Here is a 24,906-nt window from a genome sequence, read left to right as displayed (position 1 = left end):
AATAGAAGATATCCTTCCTTTTCTGCTCAGCTAAAGACTTCCAGCTGAGGTCAGATGTTTTGAAGACTGTTCTGTATCTTTCTTTTCCTAGGGAAAAAAAAGCATCAGTTCGATTTATTGTTGGCAAACGTTTGAAAGTAAAAAGTTACATTTTCTATTAGGGGTTACAGTGAGATGGGTCAGTCTGCTTCATGCCCACTACTGATGCCCCTAGGCGTCCCCAGTCTTAAAGCTTGAAGACTTAAAGCTTAAAGAATTTTCACTATTCTGCTACAGTACAGATAGATCAGTGTGATATGATTTTCTTCTTTCTCTAGTTATGAAAGGTGGAGATGTTGTTTCCGTGTACTCTGATATTAAAGGCAAATGTAAGAAAGGAGCCAAAGAATTTGATGGAACAAAAATATTTCTTGGAAATGGGATTTCTGAACTAAGCCGCAAAGAGATCTTCAGCAGGTTCCCTGAACTGAAGTATGTCAGCAAATGCCATTTGGGGGAAATAAGCACCTGTGGTTCAAAGAAAATGAAAAACAACGTAAAAAATATATCTAGAAAACTTTAATGAGCAAGGGGGTTTTTAGTCCAGATATAGATGTGACTGCGTTAACTCTGTTTTCTATTAATGGAAATATACTTCACTGACCTTAAAAAAATTTATCTATCTGTCTATCTATCTAGTTGCATTATATGAATGATTTTTTTTTTTTAGTATAAATTCAGCTGGAAAATACTTTAACCCATATTGCCATTTTTGAGGGGGAGATATCCTTTTAGGTAAAAGAGTAAATGCTCAGGTTAAGGAGCCTATTGTATATTAAGTTGAAAAGTTTTGTATCTTTGGAAAACATTGCTTATCTTGATAAAGGATGAATTAGACCACCTCTCCAGATCTTTTTTTAACAGTCTGTGGGCAAAGAAAAGCTTATGGCTTTAATATTAAAAAGAGAAAAAATATTTAACTAAAAAATTTACCAGGAAACCAGTACTCACATGAATACTTGTGGTCCAAAATTAATGTTCGGACTTACACCGAATTAAAATCCAAGTTATGTTAAAATCATCTCCAGTTGCTACAGGTGCTGAATAAATTAAATTGGTGGACAGTCCAGTTACTTATAATTTTTAAAAATTGAAGTATAGTTGATTTATAGTGTGTTAATTTCTGCTGTACAGCAAAGTGACACAGTTATACATATACATTCTTTTTTATATTCTTTTCCATTATGGTTCATCACAGGATGTTGAATATGGTTCCCTGTGCTGTACAGTAGGACCTTGTTGTTTATCCATTCTGTATGTAATAGCTTACATCTGCTAACCCCAACCTCCCAGTCCACCCCCTCCCCAATCCCTGCCCCCTTGGCCACCACAAGTCTGTTCTCCATGTCTGTGAGTCTGTTTCTATTTTGTAGGTAGGTTCATTTGTGTCTTATTTCGCTTCGTGTTTTCAGGCTGTTTTAGGAATCCTGTGGACAGCTCTGTTACTCCAAAGTTGACAGCTGATGGAAACATGCTGAAAGCTGTGAATTTATCCTGCTCGGACAGAGCCACATCCCTGATTCCTGGGACAGTTTTTTATATTAAAACCGTTTGGATTTATAGTTGAAATTAATTCTTCTAAGGAAATAGGCTATTCTCTCCACCTAGAGATAGCGGTACTTTCCAAATGGCCAAGAACAAATACTGTCTTCTCCTTGGAGCGCCTTCTGAAGATTATGCATACATCTGCTGTGTTAACCTTTGGGTCTGTAATGGGGAGTTGATAGCTTGACTGCTTCCTTTAGCTCGTTATTAGTGGTACTTGCTTTATCCTCTTATTTGACGTGGTTCCAGTAACTGGGTCCACAGATTTCTGAGTACTGTTTTCTTTGTTGGTGGGAGTAGGAGGCAGCCATCTTTTAAGAAACTGTTGAGTTTAAAAAAAATTTTATTTTTTATTGGAGTACAGTTGATTTACAATGTTGAGGTAGTTTCAGGTGACAGCAGAGTGATTCAGTTATACGTATACACATATCTATTCTTTTCCAGACTTTCTTCCCGTGTAGGTTATTACAGAGTATTGAGCAGGGTCCCCTGTGCTATGCATGCAGTAGGTCCTTGTTGGTTATCCGTTTTAGACATAGTGATGGGTACATGGTAATCCCGACCTTCCAATCTTTCCCTCCCCCCACACCTTTCCCCTCTGGTAACCATAGGTCATTCTCTAAGTCTGTGAGTCTGTTTCTGTTTTGTAAATACGTTCATTTGTATAATTTTTTTAGATTCCACATATAAGTGATATATGAAATTTGTCTTTCTCTGTCTGACGTACTTCACTTAGTATGATAATTTCTAGGTCCATCAATGTTGCTGTAAATGTCATTATTTCATTTTTTTTAATGGCTGAGTAATATTCCATTGTATATATGTGCCACATCTTCTTTATCCATTCATCTGTCAGTGGACACTTAGGTTGCTTCCATGCCTTGGCTGTTGTGAATAGTGCTGCAATGAATATTGGGCTGCGTGTACCTTTTTGAAGAATGAGTTCCTCCAGATACATGCCCAGGAGTGGGATTGCTGGATCATATGGTGGCTCTATTTTTAGTTTTTTAAGGAACCTCCATACTGTTTTCCATAGTGGTTGCACCAATTTACATTCCCACCAGCAGTGCAAGAGGGTTCCCTTTTCACCACACCCTCTCCAGCAGTTATTGTTTGTAGACTCTTTGATGATGGCCATTCTGACTGGTGTGAGGTGGTACCTCATTGTAGTTTTGATTTCTCTAATAATTAATGATGTTGAGCATCTTTTCGTGGCCATTGGTATGTCGTCTTTGGAGAAATGTCTGTTTAGATCTTCCCATTTTTTGAATGGGTTGTTTGTTTTTTTGAAATAGAGCTGCATGAGCTGTTTGTATATTTTGGAGATTAATCCCTTGTCGCATCATTTGCAAGTATTTTCTCCCATTTTGTGGGTTGTCTTTTCATTTTGTTTATGGTTTCCTTTGCTGTACAAAAGCTTTGAAGTTTCATTAGGTCCCATTTGTTTATTTTTGTTTTTATTTTCATTATTCTAGGAGGTGGATCCACAAAGATCTTGCTGTGATTTATGTCAAAGAGTATTCTTCCTATGTTTTCCTCTAAGAGCTTTATAGTATCAGGTCTTACATTTAGGTCTTTAATCCATTTTGAGTTTATTTTAGTATATGGTGTTAAAAAATGTTCTAATTTCATTCTTTTACATGTAGCTGTGCAGTATTCCCAGCACCACTTATTGAAGAGACTGTATTTTCTCAATTATATTGTCTTGCCTCCTTTGTCATAGAATAATTGACCATAAGTGCTTGGGTTTATTTCTGAGCTTTCTATCCTGTTCCTTTGATCTACAAGTCTGTCTTTGTGCCAGTATCGTATAGCTTTGATGACTGTAGCTTTGTAGTATAGTCTGAAGTCAGGGTGTCTGATTGTTCCAGATCCGTTTTCCTTTTTCAGGATTGCTTTGGCTATTTGGGGTCTTTTGTGTTTCCATATAAATTTTAAAATGTATTGTTCTGGTTCTGTGAAAAATGCCATTGGTAATTTGATAGGGATTGCATTGAATCCATAGATTGCCTTGGGTAGTATAGTCATTTTGACATTATTGATTATTCCAAGCCAAGAGCATGGTATATCTTTCTATCTGTTTGTGTCATCTTCAGTTTCTTTCATCAGTGTCTTATAGTTTTCAGAGTACAGGTCTTTTGCCTCCTTAGGTAGGTTTATCCCTAGATATTTTATTCGTTTTGTTGCAAGGGTAAAGGGGATTGTTTTGTTAATTTCTCTTTCTGATCTTTTGTTGTTAGTGTATAGGAATGCAAGAGATTTTTGCATATGAATTTTGTATCCTGCAATTTTACCGAATTCCTTGATGAGCTCTGGTATTTTTCTGGTGGCATCTTTAGGATTTTCTATGTATAGTGTCATGTCATCTGCAAACAGTGACAGTTTTACTACTTCTTTTCCAATTTGGATTCCATTTATTTATTTGTTTATTTTGGATTCCATTTATTTAGTTATTCATTCATTCATTCTTCTCTGATTGCTGTGGCCAGGACCTCCAAAACTATGTTGAATAAAAGTGGTGAGAGTGGATATCCTTGTCTTATTCCTGATCTTAGAGGAAATGCTTTCAGCTATTCACCATTGAGAATGTGTTAGCTGTGGGTTTGTCATATGTGGCCTTTATTATGTTGAGGTAGGTTCCCTCTATGCCCACTTTCTGGAGAGTTTTTATCATAAATGGGTTATCATAAATTTTGTCAAAAGCTTTTTCTGCATCTATTGAGATGACCATATGGTTTTTGTTCTTCAATTTGTTAATGTGGTGTGTCACACTAATTGATTTGCGGATGTTGAAGAATCCTTGCATCCCTGGGATAAATCCCAGTTGATCATGGTGTATGATCCTTTTAACGTATTGTTGGATTTGGTTTGCTAGTATTTTGTTCAGGATTTCTTGCATGTATGTTCATTAGTGATAATTGGCCTGTGATATTCTTTTTTTGTGGTATCTTTGTCTGGTTTTAGTATCACGGTGACGGTGGCCTTGTAGAATGAACTTGGGAGTGTTCCTTCCTCTGCAGTTTTTTGGAAGAGTTTCAGAAGGATAAGTGTTAACTCTTATGGAAATGTTTGATAGAATTTGCCTGTGAAGCCCTCTGGTCCTGGCCTTTTGTTTGTTGGAAGTTTTAAAATCCCAGTTTCAATTTCAGTACTTGTGATTGGTCTGTTCATATTTTCTATTTCTTCCTGGTTCAGTCCTGGGAGATTGTACCTTTATAGAAATTTGCCCATTTCTTCTAGGTTGTCTGTTTTATTGGCATATAGTTGCTTGTAGTAGTCTCTTACGATGCTTTGTATTTCTGCAGTGCCCATTGTAACTCCTCCTTTGTCATGTCTGATTCTGTTGATTTGAGCCCCTCTCCCTCTTTTTCTTGATGAGTCTGGCCTAAGGTTTATCAGTTTTGTTTACCTTCTCAAAGAACCAGCTTTCAGTTTCATTGATCTTTCCTTTTGTTTTCTTCCTCTCTATTTCATTTATTTCTGCTCTGATCTTTATGGTTTCTTTCCTTCTATTAACTTTGGGTTTTCTTCTTCTTTCTCTAGTTGCTTTAGGTGTATGGTTGGGTTGTTTATTTGAGATTTTTCTTGTTTCCTGAGGTAAGATTGTCCCTCTTAGAACTGCTTTTGATGTGTCCCATAGGTGTTGGATCGTTGTGCTTTTGTTTTCATTTGTCTCTAGGTAGTTTTTGATTTTCTTTGATTTCTTCAGTGATCCATTAGGTTGTTTAGTAACATATTGTTTAGCCTCCATGTGTTTGTGTTTTCACAGTTTTTTTTCTTGTAATTTATTTCTAATCTCATAGTGTTGTGGTCAGAAAAGATGCTTGATGTGATTTCAATTTTCTTAAATTTACTGAGGCTTGATTTATGGCCCAGCATGTGGTTAATCCTGGCGATTGTTCCATGTGCCCATGAAAAGAACGTGTGTTCTGCTGCTTTCGGATGGAATGCTGTGTACATAATCAATCAAGTCCACCTGGCCTAATGTGTCATTTAAGGCCTGTGTTTATTGATTTTCTGTCTGGATGATCTGTCTGTTGGTGAAAGTGGGGTGTTAAAGTCCCCCTACTATTACTGTGTTACTGTCGAGTTCTCCTTTTATGGCTGTTAGCATTTGCCTTATATATTGTGGCGCTCCAGTGTTGCGTGAATATATATTTACAGTTGTTATATCTTCTTCTTGGATTGATCCCTTGATCATTATGTAGTGTCCTTCTTTGTCTCTTGTAACAGTCTTTATTTTAAAGTCTATTTTGTTTGATATGAGTATCACTACTCCAGCTTTCTTTTGATTTCCATTTGCATGGAATATCTTTTTCCATCCCCGCACGTTCAGTCTGTATGTATCCCTAGATCTGAAGTGGGTCTCTTGTAGACAGCATATATATGGGTCTTGTTTTTATATTCATTCAGCCAGTCTGTGTCTTTTGGTTGGAACTTTTATCTACTTACATTTAAGGTAATTATCGATATGTATGTTCTTATTGCCATTTTGTTAATTGTTTTGTTTTTGTAGGTCTTTTTTCTTCTTTTGTTCTTTTCTCTTGTGATTTGATGACCATCGTTAATGTTGCGTTTGGATTGCTTTTTCTTTTTTGTGTGTGTATCGTAGATTTTTGGTTTGTTGTTCCCATGACTTTTATATATATATACAAGATTGTTCTAAGTTGCTGGTCTCTTAATTTCCAGTGCGTTTCTGGTATCCGGCATTTGTACTCTCCTCACGATTGCTGCTTTTGATATCATATTTATGTGTGGATGATTTCCTACCTTTATGTTTGCTTTTACTGGTGAGCTTTTCGATTAGTAATTCTCTCGTTTCTAGTTGTGGCTTTTTCTGTTCCGTCTGGAGAAGTTCCTTTAGCATTTGTTGTAAAGCTGGTTTGGTGGTGCTGAATTCTTGTAGCTTTTGATTGTCAAATCTGAATGAGAGCCTTGCTGAGTAGAGTATTCTTGGTTGCAGGTTTTTCCCTTTCATCACTTTAAATATATTGTGCCACTCCCTTCTGGCCTGCAGAGTTTCTCCTGAAAAATCAGTTGATAACCTTATGGGGATTCCCTTGTATTTTATTTGTTGCTTTTCCCTTTTTACTTTTAATATTTTCTCTGCCTTTAATTTTTGGCAGTTTGATTAATATGTGTCTTGGCGTGTTCCTCCTTGGGTTTATCCTGTATGGGACTCTGTGCTTCCTGGACTTGGGTGGCTGTTTTCTTTCCCATGTTAGGGAAAGTTTCAGGTATTATCTCTTCAAATATTTTCTCAGGTCCTTTCTTTCTCTCTTCTCCTCTGTGGCCCCTATAATGTGAATGTTGGGGTTTTTAATGTTGTCCCAGAGTCTCTGAAACATTCTTTTTTCTGTTCCATGGCAGTGTTTTACACCATTCTGTCTTCCAGCTCACTTATCCATTCTTCTTCCTCATTGTTCAACTCTGTTGTTTAAATCTCTTGGCTCTTTCTTAAACATTTCTTGTATCTTCTTGGTCTGTGCCACCATTCTTTTTCCGAGATCTTGTATCATCTTTACTCTCACTACTATGAATTCTTTTCCTGTCTCCACTTCACTTAGTTGTTCTTCTGGTGTTTTATCTCGTTCCTTTGTCTGGAACATATTCGTCTGCTGTCTCATTTTGTGTAACCCTGTGTTTGCAGTCCCACAGGCTGCAGGATTGTAGTTCCTCTTGGTGTGTGCCACCTTGTGGGTGCAGCCGGTCTAAGTGGCTTGTGCAGGCTTCCTGGTGGGAGGGACTGGTGACTGCCCACTGGTGGGTGGAGCTGGGTTGTGGTGGGTAGGGCATGTCAAGTGTTGTGTTTAGAGGTGGCTGTGGATTCAGGAAGACTTTAAACAGTCTGTCTGCAGATAGGTGGGGCTGTTTGTTTTTTGTTCCCACCCTGTTTGTTTTTTGGCCTGAGGAATCCCAGTACTATATCCTAAGGGCTGTTGGGTGGGGTCAGGTCTTGGCTTCAAAATGGTGGCCTCCAGGACAGCTCATGCCATTGAGTGCTCCCCCGTACCTCTGCCACCAGTGTCCTTGTCCCCACAGTGAGCCGCAGTTGCCCCCTCCCTCCCCAGGAGACCCTCCAAGACCAGCAGATAGGTCTGGCCCAGGCTCCTATGAAGTCACCTCTTTTTCCCTTGGGTCCTGGTGTGCATGAGACCTTGTGTGCGCCCTCCAAGAGTGGCGTTCCTGTTTCCCTCAGTCCTGTGGAGTTCCTGTGATCAAGCCCCACTGCCCTTCAAAGCCAAATACTCTGGCTTCTCCTCTTGATGCCAGACTCCCAGACTGGGGAGCCTGACGTGGGGTTCAGAACTCCCACTCCTGTGGGAGAACCTCTGTGATATAATTATTTTCCATTTTCTGTGTCACCCACCCAGCGGGTACGGGATTTGACTGTATCGTGAACGTGCCCCTCCTGCTGTCTCGCTGTGGCTTCTTCTTTGTCTTTGGAAGTAGTATATCTTTACTGGTAGGTTCTGGCCCTTTTTTGTTGATGGTTGTTCAGCAGTTAGTTGTGATTTTGATGTTTTCATGAGAGAAGGTGAGCTCTGGTCCTACTGCTTCTCCATCTTGTTAGGAAACCAAGAAACTGTTGATTGTTAAACTCAGCATTCAGGTAGGCCATTATGATTTCTTTCTCTGCCTATGTGAGAAAAAGTGTGCTTCCACAGCAAAGAAATGTGGCATTTAGACACCGTTTATTATTTATATTCTTTTAAAACTTAGGACCAACTCTTTTAACAGTACATTTGTACAGTCAGTGAATTTGTGCCCTTTGGTTTCTTGAATGCCAGCTGAGTTGAATCATTAGTAGACTCAGAGATAGATTAGTTTACTAACAGATTGTTCATCCTATGGGGTGTTATATTTTGCAGTATTATGTGGAGATATATGGTACAGAAATAGTTGTAAAGGAAACATGTCAGCCCATACCTGAACAATAACTGGCTTAAATTATTTTGTCACGTTACTTTAAATACTGTACAGATGGACACTCTTGTGCTGGTAGGCGTGGTCAGAGGGAGATAGTGCAAGGGGAGCCAGAGCTTGAAGCACTGGTGGGAACTGGGTTAGGAAGGCAGGTGTATAAGTGTTCGTTTCAGTATTTTGCAGAGGACTGGAGCCCTGCAGGATAGAGTCCCTTGAGCGATGATTCAAGGCATTCAGTAGTGGGTCTAGATGCTTGCGCTGGGGGCAAGGTGTTGATCAAGGTAAGTGCCCCAGTTGTCTCAACAAAGGACTGACTTTTGAACGTGAGGCAGTGACATTTCGTAAGTTTCTTTTGTGTATTTTCTGCTCAGGGGCAAGAACTATTTAACTAAGAAGTGGTTTGATTTGACCCTGACTGGAGCAAGGACGAGGCTTAACTCTGATGAAAGGTGCAGATTTGGAGATACCAAGTGTTGCACAGATGAGTGAGGGTAAAAGGCATGGGAAGAAGAAGAAGGAGTTAACATTGGTAGTCAGACCCACTGCAGTGACGGTCCACAAATGCCTGCAGAAATTATTTCACTCTTAAGGGTCAGCATAAATTTACTCTGCTGTGGCATAATAAGAAATACATAAATAATTGGATCTATGTCCCGGGTTGCTGGCATACAGCTCCCAAAGCCCTTGGGATCTCAGGAGCGGTAAGAGTGCCTCTGTACCCCCGCCCGGCAGCTTCAGGACGGGGCTGTTGGCCGGAGCAGCCAAGCACGTGATCAGAGGGTGGCACGTGTGCCTCATCCCAGGCCTCCGGGAAAGAGAGAGGGCATGGAGACTGAGCTAGCCACCAGTGCCCGTGATGTAATCAGTCATGCCCATGTGATGAAACCTCCCTAAAAGCCACTGAACGAGGGGCTTGGACAGCTTCCAGGTTGGTGAACACATCTAGGTTCTGGGAGGGTGGTGTATCCATGCCCCCTCTCACGCCTTGCCCGACGCATCCCTTCTGTTTGGCTGTTTCCTCAGTTGTATCCTTCATAGTAAACTGGTGACCGCAAGTGAAGTCATCAGTTTTTGTTTCTGTTTTTGTTTTTTTACAGAAAAGAAAGTCAAACTTATTTAATGAAAAACTAGAATTAATAAAAATTAGCAAATACACACACACAAAATATACACACACAGCAGCACTGTGTATTGACTCACACAGGGGAAAAGCAGTGAGCCAAGACCTCTCAACATGGCTTGTCAGTTAAAGAAAAAAATACCCAAACACACACACACGCATGCGCACACAAAAAAACAGAACAGAAAACAAGAACCCAATATTTTTCAGCAGTACACTCAATCTACAACCAACACAAATTCAGAATTATTTTACAATGCTTCCTTTCTTAATACAAAAGATGCCCATCTTGGGTGTGTGTATATATATATATATATATATATATATATATTTTTTTTTTTTCAGTGGTTTACTGTTGACTTATTTTTAAATATATTAGTGTTACTACATGTGACTGTTTCCCGTATTTAATAGCCTTTCCTTTTATTTACCTTCATGTGCCCCAAGCTTCCGGTTGGTAGGCAGACAGGTAAATTGTTTTCCTGAGTTCTGTGAGTTATCCTGGTGAATTGTCGAAGCTGAGGAGGGAGTCTAGGAGCCTCCAAATTCATAGGCAGTCAGTCACAAGGCCAGGTCGCAGCCTGGGAGGTGCAGCTGGCACCTGGAGCGGGGCCAGTCTTGTTGAACCTGTGGATTCTGATGATGACCCCAGGCAGTCTGTCAGAAGTTAAGTGAATTGTGGGACACCCACGTGGTGTCCAGAGAGGTGGAGAGTTGGTGGGTGAGAGAGAAGCCCACACGTGTGGTGTCAGAAGTGTTGTGAGTACGTCACGTAGGGTACACACGTCTGTGTAGGTGCTTCTTTGCCACGGTCAGTTCATAAACTCCGAACTTACCTACGTGCTGTGTCTGCGGGCCCCGTTCTCCTTTCCGTGCCCCTGTAATCCCTGAACAGCACGTTGACTTTCCCGTCTTCTCGCTCGCTCTCGTGGCCTGTGCAGCTGGCCACGCTTGGCTTTTCTCTAACAGTGTGCTTGTGTACCTCCTGTCCCCTTGGACAGCCTCTCTGACTGCGAGGTTTGTCTCAGTGGATCCCCGTCCACCAGGCCATCCTGGGCCCTGGCCCTTCCTGCTCCGATCAGGTCCACTGCCACTCACAGTTGGGGACAGAGGTGGCAGAGGTCATCCTGTGGATGGTGTCAGTACTGGGCAGTTACTCCCTAACGAGATGAGAGGGAAGCAGTGTGGCACGTTTGTCATGGCTTATCACCAGCATGATTCTTAACATATGTTTTTATTTTTCATACAAGTACCGAGCATAGTGCCTGGCAAACTGAAGGGATCACAAAATGTTTGTTGAATTGAAAGGCTCATCACAGTTACCAGAAAGATGAGAATGCATCAGTGAATAAAGACTCAGATGGTCTTCACTTTTTAGTCCGTGCAGATCTCTAAAGGAATGCAGTGGTGCTCAAATGAAAATTTTATGTGACTTTATGCTTTTTAGTGCTTCCAGTGGCCTACTCTACTGTGGGTAAAAATCCAGAAACACTTCACGGGAATACTTTAAAGTATTTTGGTGTTGAGTAAAAAAGGTTTTAAAAAGGCATAACATCTTATATTTGACTTGTTACTTGCGTATATTCTTAGAAATGGAGATTGTGTAGATCGTCTAATTTATACTGAGTAATGTTAGATTTCCTGTTTTTCAGAGGCATTGGCGTAAGAATGACAGACCCAGTGTATCTGAGCCCCTCATTTGACAACGTACTGCCTAGCTACTTATTTTTACAAGTAAGTATTTGTAAAAGCAAAATACTTAGTGACACTGAAATATACTTCAGCGAATTATTTGAAATCTAAGGGTTTGTTTTTTCGCTTCTATTAACTTTTTTTTTTTGCAGTGTATTTATGTTTTCTGATCTACCTTTGGTTAAGTAGTAAGGAAAAGCTTAGTAAGCACTTTCTCTTTTTCTCAAGTGATGAACTACCTTTTCTCCCTTCATTTGCCCAGCGGTGCTTATCGTAGGATAATAAGCACAGTACGTAGGGTGAGAAGGCGTGCGCAGGGTGCTGCCGCGACTCCGGCTCACCCTTAGGAAAGGAAAGCCTCCACCGTGTGAGACGGCGGGGTCTGTGTCATTTCTTTCGGGCACCAGTTCTGAGCTGTAGTTTGAGAGCTTCTTCCTGAATGTGCTTTCCTTCCTCTTTCCTACCCTCAAGTTTAATAAATATGGTTGTACTTTTCTTATTATAAAATGTCTAACTGCTGTAAAAAAAAAAAAACCAACCTACTTAGTGTAGCTTATTGTAATGATTGCTTTCCATTTCCACTATTAGCCCCTAAATAAAGCATGCATTTGCTATACATGGAAGTGGTCCATGTGTAAGTCTGAGTGAGATTCACATGGTTTACTACTAGCAGATTTTGGTCAGATGGTTATCGATTGCTGTGATATAACAAGTAATTTATTTTCCCTTGTCCAGTTTATGATGTACTTTCATGTACATTAGCTCATATGATTTGTTACAGTCTGCTTGTTAGGTGGCATTTTTATTATTTTATTATTATTACCAATGTAACATGAAGATACTGAAGGCCGAATCTGGTCAGGTTCTTGAATAAGGTCGCACAATGGGTAGGTAGTAGCATCTGTACCCTAACTTAAGCGTAGATGACATTTGCTTTCTACTCTGATTAGTATGTAACCAAAAGTCATTTTATAAATCCAGAGGTTAATTCTGGGGTGAACAAATAGAAAAACAGATTTACATTTGTCCTCTGATTCTACATTAGTGATGATGTAAGCCATTAGGATGCATAACCTAATATAAAGTCATACACGGTTACGTAGAATCTTCAGTAGTCTCTGCCAGCCTTTTTTATTACTTTCTATCTTTTATTTAATTTTTATTTTTAAATTTTTTTTAGAGAAACAGTTCCCAAGAGTGCTTTTCTTCTTTTTTTTTAATTAATTTATTTTATTTATTATTTATCTTTGGCTGTGTCGGGTCTTTCTTGCTGCACACGGGCTTTCTCTAGTTGCGGTGAGCAGGGGGGCTACTGTTCGTTGCGGTGCCCGGGCTTCTCACTGCGGTGGCTTCTCCTGTTGAGGAGCTCGGGCTCTAGAACACAGGCTCCGTAGTTGTGGTGCACAGGCTTAGCTGCTCCGTGGCATGTGGGATTTTCCCAGACCAGGGCTCGAACCTGTGTCCCCTACATTGACAGGCGGATTCTTAACCACTGCACCACTAGGGCAGTCCTGCCAGCCTTTTAAAAAGTGTGGTGTTGTGCTGGGCTCTTTGAATATATTATCACAAGCCTGCACTGGCTGTAACTGAAGAACACTGATACCAGTTCTTGACTTGTGAAGATGAGGTAGTTCATAGGGTGATTGGCTGAATACCTTGTAAGCCCCAGAGTTAGGCAACTAATACTTTGTCCATTCTGTGCGATTATTGAAGGTACTTTACAGAGAGGTAGAGTTATATACTTGGGAAAATCCCTGGTGAAATTTGTGGGTTTTTTTTTTTTTTTTTGATGCCTCTTGCCTTGGCCTTTCTCTGGAAACCATTATCCCCAGATCTGTACTGTTACTTGTTTGCAACAGCTAACGTGGAAGCTTCACATTGTGGGTTCCTTGTTGAGGAGAGGAGGTTGTAAAGGGCTGGTGATAATTGATTATTTCTCATGTAGCAGTTGAAGTTACACAAGGATGTACTTTATAAAGTTAATTGGAGTGTCGCACACAATCATTAAAATTACGAATGTGCAGTATTATTTGGTTTTTCAAAACCACAAAGGAAACTTTTGATTTGTCTGACCACAATCCACAGAACTGCAGAAACGCCTTTGATGTCTTTCACGATTGAAATGATTGACAGTGAAAGGTTTAATACTTAAATATTTACAACAGCTGTTTTCAGTTATATTCTAGTTGCATTCTAGGTTATCTGGAATCAAAAATGGTGCTCCAAAGTTGATCTTTTCATTGCCTGGTTTCTTGGAAATAATTGATTTAAAAGCCAGATGAGGTTGGATAATCTGAGAGCTTTAAATACATGCTGCTGCCTGGACTCTACCACGTGAATGGGCTTTAGTTGGTCTGGCTGGGGTGGGGCCTGGGTCAGGATGCTGAAAAGCTCTCCCAGGTGGTTCTAGTTTGCAGCTAAGGTTGAGAATGGCTGTAGCAGTAGCAAGGGTGCACAGCTAGCTGCATGTTAGAAGCACCTGGGGAGATCTTAAAAACACTGATGTCTGGCCCTATTGCCAGAAATTCTGATTTAACTATTCTAGATGACTGCGCATTAAAAACAACAAAAGACAGAACTCACCAGGTGATTCTGTCGTGCAGCCAGGATTGAGAAATACTGTAGAGAAAGGTAGTAGATGAAATTGTTTTAGGGAAACTTTGTCATCATTTAAATATTTAATGAAGCCTCTTCACTGGGACTATTTCATGCTTTCAACTGATTGCATACCAGAAGGTTCTTAACGTATTACGTTGGATTGGAAATTGCTGTCATCTTTGGCCATTACGTTAACGTTATCTTTGTTAGGAGTGAAGCGTCACTGTCATCTCTAGATGGAGAACCACTGAATCTTCAGTGGCCACATACGTGTTTTAGTGTCTTTATATTAGAGTTCAGTTTTTAATGTGTCGTGTCTTTACGTCCTCTGATTCTGAAACTTAAAATGATCTTGAGTCACTGATAACAAATTAATTTTTTTTCCTTATAGAATTTGCCGTCTGCTGTAGTAAGTCATGTTCTGGATCCTCAGCCTGGAGAGAAGATTCTAGATTTGTGTGCGGCCCCCGGAGGCAAAACAACACACATTGCAGCGCTGATGCGTGATCAGGTGAGGCCGTCTTCGTGCAGAGCTGCTCTTGATACACTGCATGTCTCAGTGATGGAGGTGGAAGTATGTGTGACTTACGGAGCATTGTACAGACATTCATAATCTGGTCAATTTCGATTCAACCAAAGAGAAGGCCACTCAGTGATGTCATTCATCACATATTAAGTTCAGTAGACCATTGTTATTTGGGAAGACTATCTCAAGACCTTCTTGAACCCCAGATTTGCCTAATACATTTATGGAATAGAATTTTTCCCTCAAATGATTAAGTCTAAATGAAACATTTAAGAGATCTTTTCATGTTCTTAATTACAGGACTTGACACTTTTTAAACTATTCAAATAAATTCTACCACTGAAAGTTAACTTGGCAGCCCGTTATTAAAGTGTCCAAATATATATTGTTGATATATATGCAAATATAAAGATGATAATAAATATATTGGGTTGGCCAAAATGTTCGTTCGTGTTTTTCCATAAGATGTTTTTGGCCAACAGAATACATGCACACGTACTGAACGTCTACATGTGTCTGTTCTTCTTGCCTTGGGGTTCGTAAAAAGCATGATTTGGCTTAATTAGTAAAGCCTGCTTCATTGTCACAAAAGAGAAGTCTGTCCTTGGATAACTTTAGCTCAAATGTTACTGCTTTTCCTATGTATGCATATTTGCCGATGTGTTTTCTTGCATCGTGCGCTAGTTTTATCTGTGTTCAAAGCTGTGTGGCCTTGTAACCACTCTGTGCTTCAAATGGGATTGTTCAGCTTGAGAAGGATATGGCCAGTTGATGCTATCCTTCCCGTTTGTTTCAAATTCTGTAAAACCAAATGGTTCCTAAAATGTTTGCACATGCTAGTAGCTTCACCTACAGTATATTTCTTGATCTGGAGTCAGATTTTAATTGATGGACTGATTAAAAAAATACTGATTTATTCTTACTGTGTGCCAAGTACTGGCGTACAGCAATAAACCATAGTGACCACAGTTTCCTTCTTCATGGAGCTTACGTTGCAGTAAAAGGACACAGATGAGAAACAAATGAGTACAAGATAAGGCATATATAACTGTGGGAGGGGTATGGGATTGGGAACACTGGGGAAGGGAGAGTGAGTTTGCAGTGGGTGGCGAGGGAGAAGCCCACTGGGAAGGTGGCATTTAGGGAAGACTTACAGGTGGGAAGAATGTACCAGCGAGAGGAGACGTAAGTGCAAACGCTCAGGCTGGACGCTGCCCGACTTGCTGGGGAAACCGGGGTCGGGGGAGGGACCGTGGTAGTTTTGCGGCATAGAATAAGTGAGGAGCAGGGTGGGGGAGGGGGAAGAGATCAGAGAGTGGGGGCCGGGGCATGGGCTGAGCAGCTTAGCGGGCTCTTCCGGGACTTCACGTCCGCTCCAGCGATGGGACGTCCTTGGAGGTTTGGGGCAGAAGAGCGACATAAGCTAGCGTGCTCCTTACCTTGGCCGCGTTGTTGCAGACAGGCTGCAAGAGGGCAGCGGCGGAAGCAGAGAGACCGCTTAGGAGACAGCAGTTCAGGGGCGTCATGGAGGTGGTAAGAAGTTGGTCAGATTCTGGGTGTGTTTCGAAGCTGGGGCTGTTAACAAAGAGCTGTTGGTGGATTGGACGTGGGTTGTGAAAATGAGAGGCCAGCGCAGCGTGACTCCTTAGGTGTTTGGCCAGAGGACCTGGAAGGATGGAGCAGCCGGGTCGGGAGGGGCACGTTTTGCAGGGAGAGATCAGCCGTTTAGTTTGGGTTATACTGCAGTGCGGTCCCATTAGACATCCAGGAGGTGGCGTGGAGCAGGCAGTGGGGTAGTTGAGTCCAGGGTGCAGGAGAGAGGTCGGGACTGGAAATGGAGGTCTGGAAGTCGTCAACACGTGGATAAAACATGCGAGGCCGTGAGGCTGATGCGGGCGGAAGAAGTAGGGGAGGCCGGAAGGCGAGCCTTGAGGCTGCGGTGCGCCGACGCTCGGGGCTCGGGGAACCAGGAGGAACGGCCACCGATGCGGCAGGACCACAGAGGCCCGTGATGCCCTGGGCGCCGCGCCAGGAAGGGGTCGAAAGGGGACGGAGCAAGCAGCTGGGTGAAACGTCCCGGCGGGGCCAGTGAGGTGAGGCCCGAGAACCCCCTCCCCGTGGACTCATCACCTCGTGGGTGATGGCGGTGAGTGGAAACGCCTGCTTGGATGGAAAATGAGAGGAAGCGAAGAAAGTGAATCAGGACAACTCCTTTGCGGGGGCAGGGCACGTTTTTACCGGAGGGCAGAGAAATGGGGCAGCGCTTGGAGGGTGGACTCAGGGAGCCCTTCTTTAAAGATGAGGGAAATAGCAGTGCATGCTGATGGAGAAGAGCGATTAGAAGGGGAAATTGGTTACCCCCGAGGGAACGGGAAAATGGCTGGAACAGGATCTTGGGGTAGGTGAAATGGGACAGGATTTGATGCACAGTGGCTTTAGATGGTGGCATGAGACGGTTTATCCGTGGAAGTAGGAGGTAGGGCCGAGGCTATGGGCAGAGGTGTTGGTGGACTGGTACACGTGGTGGGAGACTGGGAGTTGGCTTCTGGTTGTTCCAGTTTTCTCTGAAAAGGAAGCAGGGTCTTCAGAGGGGAATGGGGATGGGGAAGGGCAAGGCAGGGGGTCAGGGGTTTGAGAAGACAGGAAGTGTCGATCTAGGATAAGGAGTGAGGATGGCCTACGGATGCGTCATGAGAATTCAGTTGTGCGCCAGGGCCCCATGAGTACAGCAGTCATGGATTTAGAGTGAGATGAGTTGGGCTAGTGATGTGCTCTTTGGCTGCGTCGGGGGGATAGACAGGAGGTTGGTGAAGGCCTGGGTTTAATCACAGCTGAGCTTTTGTCCCTTGGATGTGCGAGAAACAGACGCACGTGAGTTGAGGATGTATATAAGGGAGTGTATGTAACGTGCCGTAGAATCTCAGCTGGGGAAGAGCAGAGCAAGGACACAAGAACAGTGAGGGCCGTGTGTCCGTTGTCACTTTTCTAATTTAGCTCAGATTTATACAGCAGTAAAAATGCTTATGTGCCTAGGAAACTCAGCGGTTTTCTTCCTAGTACTAATTTATAGATAAGAAACAATTACCTACTGAGGTAAGACTTTCTGGCATGGAAACCTCCATGAGGCTGATTTAGCAAAAGCCTTTCTGCTCCAGCTAATTTGCCTGATAAAAGATACAGTATTTCCCACTCTCGCAAGTGCCAGATGTTGGACTTTTATCAGGTGATACGTTTTTGATCTATATTTGATGACGCTTAGGACTGTCAAGGGATTTACAAGCAATCTTGCACAGAAAATAGTTGGAAATTGTACTGTGTCAAGGATGAAATTATAACTTTTCCCTTTCATTAGTGTAGATAACTTTAATTGTCCGAAGACTTCTGATGAAAGTTGTCATTTCTTACACATTCATATTTGACACTATTAGAATTTCTGAAACATTCACAATGTCACAAACGGGGATAAAAATATATAAATATAAAATTTTATATTTTCAGTAAATACGCTGAAGGCCTAAACCTGTCATCTCTGCACGATAAATGCGCGTGTGTAAAATCCATACACTGTGTGCTCTCCGCATATACATAGACACTTGCAGTAGCACTAATATAACCTCAATGAGCAGCCTTCAATCTAAGAAAGATCTCCAATAGAAAAAGGTATTTGTCGTTTAAATATCGTGGAATTGATATTCGTGGTTCATTAGAGGAGATACACTTGCCTATTGACTTACACTACTCTTTGTCAAAAAAGAATTTAAGGTGGTAACTAAAAAAAAACAAACAAAAAAACTCTTTAGGGAAAAAATGCATTAAATACCACCAGTGTGTAAAATGAACACAAAACAGAAGGGTTCATTTTATGGAATTGTGGTATTTAATGCAAATCATTTTTCAGTTTTCCTGAAAGCTCAAATGTAAAGATTATATGCTTTGAGGAAGTGATAATTATCCCCCTCACTTACGGTATGATATTTATTGTGTTTGCTTAAAAGTATATTCACTCAGAGGTATTTTCTGCTCTCCAGTAGGAAGTCTTTCCAAAGAGAGGCTGGGTATTAGAGGCATGTGCATTCTCTGCTGGTTTTATAACGCGGTGTGAAAACAACCACACAGCCTCGGTGGCCCTGCATCCCCTCCGGAGTCTGGGATTCAGTCGATGGCCGCCAGCCTGACTGTGGCACCTGGTCCCTGTGGGGTGGCCGGAGTTTCTCATGGCCTTGGCTGGGCTCACTCACTTGGGTGAGGCTCAGGTCGGCTCCGCTGAGGCCACTGGAATGTCTTGCCTCTGGTCCCTGCATCTCTTGCCCTCCTGTGGGACTAGGGCACTAGCACAGCAGGGCGCAGTAGCTGAGGGTCAGCAGTGGCAGAGGACAAAGCAGAGCAAGGCCAGCGTTCCGCATCTCTCCTTGCATCACTCCTACTGTCATCCCGTCAGCCAGTGCAAACCAGGTGGCCGAGCCCGACTCGGACCAGCCGGGTGTTGCAAGGTCAACGGCAGAGGGTGGGGATACATGGAGACTTGAAGGATTGGGGCCATTTAGGCAGTCTCGCAGCGGGCCAGCACCCAGGAACCTGAACAGAAATATTTGAGCCAGAATTGAATCCCAGATTTTGTTAATACTTTCAGTTTGTCATTGTTGATTTTTTTTGTTTGTAGTTAAGCAGAATTTTGTACTTTTGTAAGAGCAGCCTTCGGCCAGTGCAGTTTCTCCTTCACTGTAGTTGCAGTGGAACCTTATTCTGGTGGGTTTTGCCTACTTTTCCAGTTCAGCTCACTCGAAATGGTTTCCCTGTCCGTCGAGGTATTAACTGGAACTATGCCGGCCGCTAAACCTAGTGTCACATTCAAGAACACAATCAGCAAATCTTCAGTATTGTAGTCTATGCCGTCAATGCGTATGTCACAACAAGGAGGAACAAAAGCAAAAAAAAAATACACTGAAACGTTTACATCACCATCTCTGCAGAACATTTCATAGTATGTTTTAAAATACCATGTGACTGTCACAACTCATTCACAAAACTGTAGCCTCTTGTCTTTATTGACTTTGACTTAATCGAAGTGTTCCCATGTAAAATTATTTTTGAACTACTACCAGTGCAGAACATTTGCTGTGATATACAGGCTTCTATTTTTCTGTCTTTAGTTGTCAGAATTCACGTGAATTTTGTTACATGTATGTATCTCAGAAAGTATTGGGATGAGGATTCATTTTTTACAAGTAACATTCATCTGTATCTCAGAGGACCAGAAGGCAAATGTCTCAGAACGTTAGCTGATGCTCTTCCAGAGGTGAGCAAGGCACATCAAATTGGCGATTTTTTAATATTTATCTCAAATGGGTATTTTAAAGTTTCTTTAGAAGATTGCAAACGCTGCTTTTGCTTTTGAGTTTTGCGGATTAAAAGTAGATGGGTATTATAAGAAAATTATCTGGCAAGATTGTGTTCTTTAAAAGGTAAGACTTAAGTATTGGATGTAAATTTGATATTCATTTGGATGATGACTTCAGCTTTAAAACTAGGGGTAGGAGGAAAGTGGGGAAGACTATAATTGTCCGTTTTTCTCATTATTAATAACTTTCATGACTGCTCTGGATTTTCACTTTTTTATGTGTTTGTTTTGTTTTTTTAGGGAGAAGTGATAGCACTGGATAAAATATCCAACAAAGTAGAAAAAATAAAGCAGAATGCGTTATTGTTAGGGCTAAATTCCATCAGGGCATTTTGCTTCGATGGAACAAAGGCCCTTAAACTTGATATGGTTAAGGACACAGATGGTGAGTTAAATTTTATCTTTTCAAGGCTTTTATAATTGGCTTTACAAACAGATTGTCAGATTTTGCTACCTGTGTTCTAGCCCCTAAATACCCACAGGGCCTTGGCATGGATCTAAGGTATTTTGCTGTAATAGATGTCTTCTTGCTTTTCATCTCATCTTTGAATATCAAGTTTTTAATACAGAATCAAACCTCCAAGACTTGGTCAAACTCTTTGTTCTTAACCTATTTATTTTATTTTATTTTATTTTTTTATTGAAGTATAGTTGATTTACAGTGTTCTGTTAATTTCTGCTGTACAACAAAGTGATTCAATTATACATATATATACATTTTTTAAAAATATTCTTTTCCATTATGGTTTACCACAGGATACTGAATACAGTTCTTTGTGCTATACAGTAGGATCTTGTTGTTTATCCATTCTATATATAAAAGCTTACATCTACTAACCCCAATCTCCCACTCCATCCCTCCCCCAACCCCTCCCCTTTGGCAACCACAAGTCTGTTCTCCATGTCCGTGAGTCTGTTTTGTAGATAGGTTCATTTGTGTCATAGTTTAGATTCCACATTTAAGTGATATTATATGATATTTGCTTTCTGACTTATTTCACTTAGTATGATAATCTCTAGTTGCATCCATGTTGCTGCAAATGGCATTGTTTCATTCTTTTTCTATGGCTGAATAGTATTCCATTGTATATATGTACCACATCTTCTTTATCCATTCCTCTCTCAGTGGGCATTTAGGTTGTTGCCATGTGTTGGCTATTGTGAATAGTGCTGCTAGGAACATAGGGGTGCGTGTATCTCTTTGGATTAGAGTTTCCTCTGGATATATGCCCAGGGATGGGATTGCTGGATCATATGGTGGCTCTATTTTTAGGTTTCTGAGGGATCTCCATACTGTTCTCCACAGTGGCTGTACCAATTTACGTTTCCGCCAACAGTGTAGGAGGGTTCTCTTTTCTCCATATCTTCTCCAGCATTTGTTATTTGTAGAGGTTTTAATGATGGCCATTCTGACCGGTGTGAGGTGGTACCTCATTGTAGTTTTGATTTGCATTTCTCTAATAGTTTAGCAATGTTGAACATCTTTTCATATGCCTACTGTCCATTTGTATTTCCTCTTTGGAGAAATGTCTATTTAGGTCTTCTGCCCATTTTTCGATTGGGTTGTTTGTTTTCTTTTTGTTGTTGAGTTGTTTGAGCTGTTTGTATAATTTGGAAATTAAACCCTTGTTGGTTGCATCATTTGCAAATATTTTCGCCCATTCTGTAGGTTGTCTTTTCGTTTTGTTGATTGATTGTTTCCTTTGCTGTGCAAAAGCTTGTAAGTTTGATTAAGTCCCATTTGTTTATTTTTGTTTTTATTTCTGTCACCTTGGGAGACTGACCAAAGAAAACATTGGTATGACTTATGTCAGAGAATGTTTTGCCTATGATCTTTTCTAGGAGTTTTATGGTGTCATGTCTTATGTTTAAGTCTTCAAGCCATTTTGAGTTTATTTTTTGAGTATGATGTGAGGGAGTGTTCTAACTTCACTGATTTACATGTGGCTGTCTAACTTTCCCAGCACCACTTGCTGAAGAGACTGTCTTTTTCCCATTGTATATTCTTGCCTCATGTGTCAAAGCTGTGTGATAGACCATAGTTGTGTGGGTTTATTTCTGGGCTCTCTGTTCTGTTTCGTTGATCCATATGTCTGTTTTTTGTCCCAATACCATGCTGTTTTGATTACTGTAGCTTTGTAGTATTGTCTGAAGTCTGGGAGGGTTATACCTTCTGCTTTGTTCTTTTTCTTCAGGATTGCTTTGGCAATTCTGGGTCTTTGATGGTTCCATATGAATTTTAGGATTATTTGTTCTAGTTCTGTGAAAAATGTCATGAGTAATTTGATAGGGATCGCATTAAATCTGTAGATTGCTTTGGGTAGTATGGCCATTTTTTTTTTTTTTTGCGGTACGCGGGCCTCTCACTGTTGTGGCCTCTCCCGTTGCGGAGCACAGGCTCTGGATGCGCAGGCTCAGCGGCCATGGCTCACGGGCCCAGCCGCTCCACAGCATGTGGGATCTTCCTGGACCAGGGCACGAACCCGTGTCCCCTGCATTGGCAGGCGGACTCTCAACCACTGCGCCACCAGGGAAGCCCAGTATGGCCATTTTAACAATATTAAATCTCATCCAAGAGCATGGGATATCTTTCCATTTCTTTGAATCATCTTCAGTTTCCTTTTTTAATGTTTTATAGTTCTCAGTGTATAAGTCTTTCACCTCCTTGGTCAGGTTTATTTAGTATCTTATTTTTGGGGGTGTGATTTTGAAAGGTATTGGTTTTTTGTTTGTTTTTTTTTACATTCCCTTTCTGCTATTTCGTTGTTAGTGTAAAGAAATACAGCTGATTTCTGTATGTTAATCTTTTATCCTGCTAACTTCTTGAATTTGTTTATCAGTTCTAGTAGTTTTTGTGTGGAGTTTTTAGGGTTTTCTGTATATAGCATCACGTCATTTGCATATAATGACAGTTTTATCTCTTCCATCCTAATTTGGATACCTTTTATTTCTTTTTCTTGTCTGATTGCTGTGGCTAAGACTTCCAATACTATGTTGAACAGAAGTGGTGAGAGTGGGCATCCTTGTCCTGTTCCAGATTTTAGTGGGAAGGCTGTCAGCTTTTCACTGTTGAGTATTATATTAGCTGTGGGTTTGTCATAAATAGCTTTTATTATGTTGAGATATGTTCCCTCTGTACCCACTTTGGTAAGAGTTTTTATCATGAATGCATGTTGAATTTTGTTAGATGCTTTTTCTGCATGTATTGAAATGATCATGTGGTTTTTGTTTTTTTCTGTTGTTGATGTGGTGTATCACATTGATTTGTGTATGTTGGACCATCCTTGTGAACTTGGGATGAATCCCATTTGGTCGTGGTGTTTGATCTTTTTTATGTGTTGTTGGATTCAGTTTGGTAATATTTTGTTGAGAATTTTTGCATCTATATTCATCAAAGATATTGGCCTGTAATTTTCTTTGTTAGTGGTTTTCATATCAGGGTGATGGTGGCTTCATAGAATGTCTTTGGGAGTGTTCCCTCTTCTGCAATGTTTTGGAAGAGTTGGAGAAGGATGGGTGAGAGTTCTTTGTATGTTTGGTAGAATTCACCTATGAAGCCATTTGGTCCTGGACTTTTATTTGTAGGCAGTTTTAAAATTACAGATTCTATTGATATTTCACTTCTAATGATCAGTCTGTTCAAATTATCTATTTCTTGATTCAGTTTTGGTGGACTGAAAGTTGTCCATTTCTTCTAGGTTGTTGAATTTGTTGGCATATAATTGTTCATAGTATTCCCTTATTTTTTTTTGTATTTCTATAGTGTTGGTTGTTACGTCCCTTTTTCATTTCTTATTTAGTTTATTTGGGTTCTCTCTCTTTCCTTCTTGGTGAGCCTGGCCAGAGGTTTGTCGGTCTTGTTTATTAACCTTTCAAAGAACCAGCTCTTGGTTTTATTGATTTTTTTTTTCTATTGTTTTTAATCTCTGTTTATTTCCCCTCTGATCTTTATTATTTCCTTCCTAGTGCTGACTTTAGGTTTTGTTTGTTCTTCTTTTTCCAGTTCTTTTAAGTGTTAACCTATTTGTTTTAGTTTCATATTACAGCTGAGAAAGCTGAGATTTGAGACAAACCTTTCAGTTTTATGATTCTTCATTTTTCATTTTTCTTGAGGAATTGGGGATATAGAGCCGGAAGGGAAAAACTGCCACATATCTTGTTTTGGAATAAAATAATACAGTAGTTAAATTACTCTATTTCTCTCTCTTTGTCTCTATTTTGATTTGGTTTCATAAAGTATTCGAGAAACTTGCATATTTTAATGAAGTAATTGGCATTAGTTTCTCTAGAATGTTCACTGATTAAAGATGCTATTTGATTCATGATGACTTTTTAAAAAATGAACTTATTTTTTTATTTTCTTTTATATTGGAGTATATTTGTTTTGTTGTTGTTTTTTTTTTTGCGGTACGCAGGCCTCTCACTGTTGTGGCCTCTCCCATTGCGGAGCACAGGCTTCAGATGCGCAGGCTCAGAGGCCATGGCTCACGGGCCCAGCCGCTCCGCGGCATGTGGGATCTTCCCGGACCGGGGCACGAACCTGTGTCCCCTGCATCGGCAGGCAGACTCTCAACCACTGCGCCACCAGGGAAGCCCCTATATTGGAGTATATTTGATTTACAATGTTGTGTTAGTTTCAGGTGTACAGCAAAGTGATTTAGTTATACATACACATGTATTTATTCTTTTCCAGGATTCATGATGACTTTTAAAATGCCTGCTACATCAGTAGTAATGTGAAAATCCACATACCTTTAAGAAATTATTTTGTGACTTCTGCCTAATATGTAGTAAGTCACACGTGATTAAGAAGCCAAAACAAATGAAGCACATGGAATACTTGCCAGAAAAACAGGGACTATCCTGAAGAAGAGTGGGAGCAGGTCGGGTTGAATTGCCTGATTACATGACAACAGTGTGTCATGATCAGTGGCTTGTCAGCCCTGAAGTGTTAGCCAGGGGTTTGCAGTTTATATCAGTGTGTAGGCTAGGGGGCTGTACCAGAGAGACCCAAAATACAGTGACTTAGAAAAGATAGAAGCGTTTTTTGGTTTTCTTGTT

At 40.8% G+C, this 24,906-nt stretch overlaps 1 protein-coding gene across 21 annotated transcripts in view; it reads left to right on the top strand.

The window, feature by feature from the left end:
* NSUN6 (NOP2/Sun RNA methyltransferase 6) overlaps window positions 1-24,906 on the top strand; it is a 108,403-nt gene that overhangs the window by 52,905 nt on the left and 30,592 nt on the right. For all 21 annotated transcript variants that reach the window (XM_073801726.1, XM_073801725.1, XM_073801718.1 and 18 more), the window contains 4 exons: window positions 318-471; window positions 11,284-11,365; window positions 14,313-14,432; window positions 20,086-20,230. In XM_073801726.1, coding sequence (XP_073657827.1) covers window positions 318-471; window positions 11,284-11,365; window positions 14,313-14,432; window positions 20,086-20,230 — 501 coding nt within the window. The remainder of the gene's footprint in view (window positions 1-317; window positions 472-11,283; window positions 11,366-14,312; window positions 14,433-20,085; window positions 20,231-24,906) is intronic.

Source organism: Tursiops truncatus, chromosome 2 (assembly GCF_011762595.2).
Source record: "Tursiops truncatus isolate mTurTru1 chromosome 2, mTurTru1.mat.Y, whole genome shotgun sequence".
NCBI lineage: Eukaryota > Metazoa > Chordata > Mammalia > Artiodactyla > Delphinidae > Tursiops > Tursiops truncatus.
The sequence above is the reverse complement of the archived record's forward strand: the minus strand, read 5'-3'. Positions and strand labels throughout refer to the sequence as shown.